General features: G+C 38.3%; 1 protein-coding gene across 1 annotated transcript; it reads left to right on the top strand.

The window, feature by feature from the left end:
• The first annotated feature begins 454 nt into the window (after positions 1-454).
• On the top strand, positions 455-1,387 carry LOC101427810 (olfactory receptor 8B8). Its single transcript, XM_012529299.3, has one exon. It carries the CDS (start codon positions 455-457, stop codon positions 1,385-1,387), a length of 933 nt encoding a protein of 310 aa, XP_012384753.3.
• The last annotated feature ends 6,279 nt before the right edge of the window (positions 1,388-7,666 follow it).

Below are 7,666 nucleotides of genomic sequence, written 5' to 3'. Positions count from 1 at the left end.
TGAGTCCTAAGGGCTGTGAGAGACTGCCTCACCTCTCTGCTCTGTTGGGGTTGACTTTGAACTGGACCTTCCAGGTACAGGTGGGTTGGCTTCAATCTCTGAGTGGACTCTCCCAGAGATGGGCCCCAGGTTTTGTACACTTGAGCAGAATGGGAGTTGGAAGAACACAACAAAGGAACCAAGGTAAATATCCAAGTCACCCCAGCTTATCCTTGGGACCAACTCACAGCAGCGATTATCTTTGCCATGGACGCATCTCCATCCTCCAGAGCGCGCTCTAGAGGGTAGTGTCACGTGGGGACCATGAGAACAGACCCATGGAGATCAGGAATGGCCTGTCCACTGAAGTTCAAAAATCTCTCTGTGTGGATCCAATTTGCAAGACACTGAGAGGTGGTTCTCTCTTTCTAAGTGCTCTTTCCTCCCTTGCTATCACAGAAAGCCTTAGATGAGCATGGTGGCTGTAAACTCCTCCTCTGTGACAGAGTTTATCCTTGCAGGCTTAACAGACCAGCCAGGACTCCGAATCCCCCTCTTCTTCCTGTTTTTAGGTTTCTATATGGTCACCGTGGTGGGAAACCTGGGCTTGATAACCCTGATTGGGCTGAATTCTCACCTGCATACCCCCATGTACTTTTTCCTGTATAACTTGTCCTTCATAGATTTCTGTTATTCCACTGTTATCACCCCCAAAATGCTTATGAGTTTTGTCTCAGAGAAGAACATCATCTCCTACTCAGGATGTATGACTCAGCTTTTCTTCTTCCTTTTCTTTGTTGTCTCTGAGTCCTTCATACTGTCAGCGATGGCGTATGACCGCTATGTCGCCATCTGTAACCCTCTGATGTACTCAGTCACCATGTCTCCTCAGGTGTGCTTACTCCTTCTGCTTGGTGTCTATTGGATGGGGTTTGCCGGGGCCATGGCCCACACGGCATGCATGGTGAGACTGACCTTCTGTGCTAACAACCTTGTTAACCACTACATGTGTGATATCCTTCCCCTTCTCGAGCGCTCCTGCACCAGCACCTATGTCAATGAGCTGGTCGTTTTTATTGTTGTGGGCATTGACATTGGCATTCCCACAGTCACCATCTTCATCTCTTATGCCCTCATCCTCTCCAGCATCCTCCACATCAGTTCCACTGAGGGCAGGTCCAAAGCCTTCAGCACCTGCAGCTCCCACATAATAGCAGTTTCTCTTTTCTTTGGGTCAGGGGCGTTTATGTACCTCAGACCATCTTCTCTTTTACCTATGAACCAGGGGAAAGTGTCTTCCCTGTTTTATACCATTGTAGTACCTATGCTCAACCCATTAATCTACAGCCTGAGGAATAAGGATGTCAAAATTGCTTTGAAGAAAACCTTGAGCAAAAACTCCTTCTGATAAAGGAGCAATATTTATTAAAGGATTCCCATAGGTGCTTCAGTCTTCAGTGGTTACAGCGAGGACATTTTAACTCTTTCTTAAACTGGTTGATACTCCCTATAATAAGGGTTCTTTAATTTATGAAGATTCTCTAATACAATGCCATATTTATATTTAGAGGGTCTTGAGGAACACTTAATTCATCCCCCTCATTTATCTGACAGTAGACTCAGGCTTATGTACCTTCCCAAAATCACTCATCTGCTCAGTGGCAGAGCTGTGACTAGAATCCAGGCTCTTGATTTTCAAGAGCCAGTTTTTTCCTTGATAGCTCACTTCTTCCTCCCTCAGTCTCTGGCAAACTTCATTCCAAATGCTGGCCTAGGACATTAAAAGCTGATTCTGTCTACAGAAACTTCATACAACTTTTTAAGAACTAATTTTAAATATCACAGTTTTTCCAGAAGGTAGGATGTATAGGATTCTGCTGCGAAGGTCTTGGATAACTGACCAGAGAAATTCTTGAAGAATTTTGCAGAGCATGTGGGGAAAGCATGTTAGGACTCAGAGAGCAGCTGTAAGTGTAAGAACAGTGGTTCCTAAGTCTGTTTGACATATTTTCATCAGATTTTCAGTATTTTATCACTTTCTGGTAAAACAACACATTTCAGGCTCATCTTGTACTTTCTGTGCCCCAGCACTGTTTCTGTTTAGATACAAATGGTGTGTAACAATAAGATAGGCATGCAAGGTGGAGTGAGTATTTAATGGAATTTTATAAGCAGGTACTTAATGGCAAAATATTCATATTAACTTTTTTTTACAAGGTTATCAAGAGAATTAAATACCAGGTACTCAATAAATTTTGTTTCCATCCTTGGTACACCCTCTTCTTCCTAGTATTAGCATTTGTGCTAATGTATTTTGTGACCCTGGCAAAACTAATTCTTCTTTCTGGGTTCCTTATATGAAAAGTGACTATATTCTACCAGATTATTTCTATATTCCATTTAAAATATATATGTATTTATTTATTGATAGGTATTATATGTTCAGAGTATTTAAATTAAATTCTTACCAAACAATAATCAGTGAAAGAAAGTTACTCTTCACTCCAGTTTTTGGGTCCTTCTGCAATACTTCCCAGGGCAATCACTGTTACTTGTTAATTGTATATTTTTCCAGTGACAGTCTTTGTATGTACAAGTCTTTCCATGCATGTGTGATACACATACACTCAGTTTTCCCCTTATTTTCAAATTCCATGAAAATTTGCTTAAAAATGTATCTACTGATGGGAATTAATTAGAATAAGAAGGAGTCAGGATATATTGCTGGGATAAATAAATGGATAAAAAAACCAGGAAAGATGGATGTGTTGTCTTTGTGGGATACAGTACTGCTTTCTCAAATAACCTCACACCCTCCCCCACCCCCAACCCCCCTTTTTAAACTCTTCCAAATGAATATGCTTTATATCCTTTCAGAATGGCTTCTGGGAACATTTGATAATACAGAAGTTTTGAAATGTAAGTTTCTTAGAAATTTTATTGTGAAGATTGCTGTTTTTCTCTTCATAATTAAAAGCAAATTTTGGGGAAATATTTTGAGGCTTTGCAAATACTTTGTTCCTGTTCAAATTTTCCCACACTAGTTTCAGTATCTATTGATGATCCTTGCCTGAATTATTATTCTAATGACTGAAAAATGGAGATTTTTCTAACTCCACATTTATTTTCTTTTAGTTACTTGGTGTTCTATTTTTAAACTTTTTAATTGAAGTTTAGTATTCATACATGGACATACATAAACAATAAATATATAGTAAAAGTGGTGATCTTACAAAACAAACATGATATCATCATATAGGGCTCCTGTGTATCACCGCAACACCAACACCTTGCATGGGTGTGAAACAATTGTTTCAAACTATAGAAGAGTATTGTCAAAATATTACTACTAACTGTAGTCCATATCTTACATTTGGTGTATTTTTCCCCCAACTCACCTGATTATTAACACCCTGTATTATTATTATATAACTAATAGTTCATGAGAAAATGTTTTCATATTTGTTCTATTAACCACAACCCATCTTCCACCACAGTATTCATTGTGTTATTGTTCCATGCTTTGTAAAATCCATATTGTTATTTATTTTAATTCTCAACTGGTTCTTATTTGGCCAGTGCGAGTCTCTTTACACTGATTCCTATGTCTTTTTGACAAATTTCAATCAGATTTTCAGCGCTTTATCACTTTCTGGCAAAATGACCTGTTTCAAGGTCATCCTGTACTTTCCCTGCCCCAGCACTGGTTCTGTTAAGATACAAATAAGATAAAAATATTATAGGCATAAAAGCTGGAATGAGAAGTATCTCATCGAATTGTATAAGTAGGTATTTAATGGGAGAATAGTTATGTTTGCAAAATACTCACTTATATGTTTGTCCATGTATGAATACCTGTCTATGTACAAATGATATTTGCTCTTTGTGAATGGAACATACCTAAATGCTGTCCATAATCCCCTTCTCACCACTTTCTGCCTGCCCTCAGAACAGTTTTCTTAGGTTTCCATCAGTGACTGCATGAAAGGAAGAAAGAAATGGGCAAGGGGTAAGAGGAAAAAAGTCCCAAGACTCTAGTCCCTGCACTTTGATTGTAAATGCCATTCCATCTGGCCTCCTCATAGGATAAGCCTGCTCGTCTCATTTGCTTCCTTTACTCATGTGGCATCCTACAGTGACTTTTGTTACTTTCCAAACTACCATGATATGAAGATGAAAGTGGGCAAGAGTTTCACATTCAAGTGACTCATTTGTCAAACCCTTATGTCAAACCCAAATAATAAAATTTGCTAAGACTTTACTATGTCTTAGGGACTTTAATACAAGTTCTTATTTGATCTTCCCTATAGCTGCATAAAGTAATTAACCCTATTTTAAAGATGGGTTAACTGAAGCTAAAAGAAGTTAAGGAACTTGCTTAAGATTGTATAGATAGTAAGTGGTGAGCAAAGAATTGAATTTAGGCTGACTCTAAAACTTACACTTTTAACGCTAGCTGCTTAATGGAAGGTTCAGTCAGGATGTGTAAGAAATAGCATATGGGATTCATATATAATTCATTCTGTATAATGTTCAAGTTCTTTACTGTGCTGCCTGAGCTGAACATGTCCCTGTGTTCTTATTTGAAAACAATTTTCCAGAAAGATATATCAAGGGAAAGACCCTGAATATTTTTCTCCATTTTAGTGTTTCGAATTAATAGGGTCAGTAATAAACATGTGTGAGATCTGCTGAATTACTGTTATATGGATTGTACAATAATATATTTAGAAATGTATATTTGCGATTATGTTCCCAACCTCAGCCAGGTGATCTAACACATGCAGGGAGCTTAATGCCTGGCAGGCATAGAAGGTGTGAATAAATGTTGAACAAATCCTTAGTGAGACCTTAAAATATTTAAATTATGCATTGTTTTGCTTTTAATTTAATTTTTAAAATTTTTTCTTAAATTTGCAAAATTAATATTTTAATGTTGTGGAATGTGTGAAAGTAGAGATAAGCAAAAGATATAAAAAATCCAAGATCCCACCACCCGGAGATAACTACTCTAGTCTTTTGGTATGTAGTCTTTGAGAATGTTTTTCTGTGTTTATGTTTGTGTATACTTGTGATGGCTTAGACCAGTTTGCAAAAAACTAGACAGACACACAAAGATGAGATCACAGTTTTCAATTTTATTTTCATTCTATAATACATTTTTTGTCTGATTAAATAAATATGAAAATCATGATTTTTCATTACTACACTGGTTGTGTTTAAAGCTGCAACATCACTGGAATGATATAAAATGTTTCTCTTTGTTACACAGTAAAATAAACAGTGCTTCCTTCTTTCCAAGGAACTTTTTAACAGTGATGTGTTCATCTGGATGATTGTAAACTTCTTTTCTAAATACTGTGTGTAGTTTTTCCTTTGATTTCTCTTTCTCTTTCTTTCAATCTCTTGTCATGCTTGAGTCTCTTCATCAGACATATCTCTTAGGTGTGAAAGCTTGCATATCCCTCCCACAACCTTAGTTCAGGATTCTTTGTCTCCAGGCCCATTCTCCTCATTTCCAAAAGTCATAATGCAAGTCTAGTGATGCCAAGATGCTTCCATCTTGCTCACCTTTGACTACAGTAAATTCCAAACCCTTTGTGGTGCTAACCAATATGAGCTCAAAGTGTGAGCCTCTATGCTGCACTCTTCACATTCCCTAGTTGGGGAAGAACCTCTATATTCTAGGCTGGTAAATAAGGAAGGGATTCTTTCTTCTCCTGTGCACCATCTCATAGGATTGGTGAGAAGTTGGGAGGAAGAACTTGTAGTGTGGCTCAGTTGATCCAGCCACCTACCTATGATTTCTTTCCCCATTTTCTTGTTAGGATAGGTCCATTTCAGGAATCGTACTTGTCTCTTTCATTTAAAACTTCTTTTTCTGAGGTGAGGACAGTCAGCCACCACACCAAGGAAACAAGAGAGTCTATAACTGCAAGCAGGAGAATCCCATCCATCAGCCATGTAGAGTCTAAGCCCCCTCTCAATTTAGGGGTGGCGTGAACATCACCATCTCGGGGTCCTCAGGATGGAGGAATAAAATATGGATTAGAGTAGACTTGCTGGTATTCTACTATAGATTATTGTGACTCTAGCAATGGAAGAAATTATATCATTGATGTGGAGACAGTTGACATGGAAGTTGCTGAAGGGAGGGAGAGGTAAAAAGAGGTCTGTGTGATATGGGGACATTTTCAGGACTTGGAGTTGTCCTGGAAGATTTTGCAGGGACAGATGAAGGACATTAATATCCTGCAATAATGCATTGACTGGATTGGGAGAGAGTATAAACTACAACATAAACTATCATCCATGCTGTGTAGCAGTGCTCCAAAATGTATTCATCCAATGCAATAAAGGTACCACACTAATGAAAGAAGTTGTTGATGTGGGAGGAGTGGGGGGTGTGGGGAGTGGAGTATATGGGAACCTCTTATATTTTTTAATGTAAAATGTTGTGTGATTTATGTATCTTTTTAAAAAAAAGATAAGGAAAAAACACACACACACACAAAACACCAAAAACTCCATTTCCTTATAGGGCAGACCAGCTGTTGTCCAGCTCAGATTGGGCCTGGATTTATAAATTTAATCTGTGGTATGCAGTGAGGGAATTATTGGGTCTGTTGTAGATGCACATATAAGCTGTGTCCTCCAATCAACTTAATTTGTAAAAAGGCTGGTAGTTTTTGAACTCTCTCTATCTGACTCCTCTGGCTAATTTCTCAGAAGGGGAAGAGGGATATGATTACTTATCACCCTTAATCGACCTCAACAATCTCCCACCCCTCACTGTGGGGTATACTTTGATCCAATCCTACTTACCATTCCTCAAATTTGCTGTGTTTTTTCTTTCTTTCTTTTTTTAAAATGACCTTTGCATTTCCTTTTGAGGTTTCCTTTGCTTGGAATTTCCTTCTGATATTCTCCACTGGCAACCTTCTACTTATTATTCAAGATTAATAGCATTGAATTTCTAAAATCATATCATAAAGCAGATTATGCATTTACATAGTAACCATGTAATGATTGCAGATGGTTTCTGAATAAAGATCTGCATAAAATAAAATGTTATAAATTCAATGATATCCTTTCTATAATAGACTACAATGATTTTTTAAGAGTAAAATTAATTTTCCAAGTTTTACAAAGTATGCAAAAACGATTCCATCTATTGACTTTTTAAGGGATTTTAATAGATGGTGAAGTAAATATAAAACATATAAAATAGAATTTTACATACATTGATCAATTTAGACATATATGAGCAATTTAATCATTAATAAAAATAATTACTGTGCCATGAACTTTCTTAAATATTAAATTTTTTTTTTTTTTTTTAAGATTTATTTTTACTTATTTAATTCCCCTCCCCTACCCCAGTTGTCTGTTTTCTGTGTCTTTTTGCTGGGTCTTGCTTCTCTGTCCTGTCCGCTTCTGTTGTCGTCAGCGGCACGGGAAGGGTGGGCGGCACCATTCCTCGGCAGGCTGCTCCCTCCTTCGCGCTGGGCGGCTCTCCTTATGGGTGCACTCCTTGCGCATGGGGCTCCCCTATGCGGGGGACACCTCTGTGTAGCACGGCACTCCTTGCGCGCATCAGCACTGCGCATGGGCCAGCTCCACATGGGTCAAGGAGGCCCGGGGCTTGAACCGCGGACCTCCCATGTGGTAGACGGACGCCCTAACC

Source organism: Dasypus novemcinctus, chromosome 27, assembly GCF_030445035.2.
Source record: "Dasypus novemcinctus isolate mDasNov1 chromosome 27, mDasNov1.1.hap2, whole genome shotgun sequence".
NCBI classification, from domain to species: Eukaryota; Metazoa; Chordata; class Mammalia; order Cingulata; family Dasypodidae; genus Dasypus; species Dasypus novemcinctus.
Note: the sequence above shows the minus strand (reverse complement) of the source record. Positions and strands in the feature narration are given on the sequence as shown.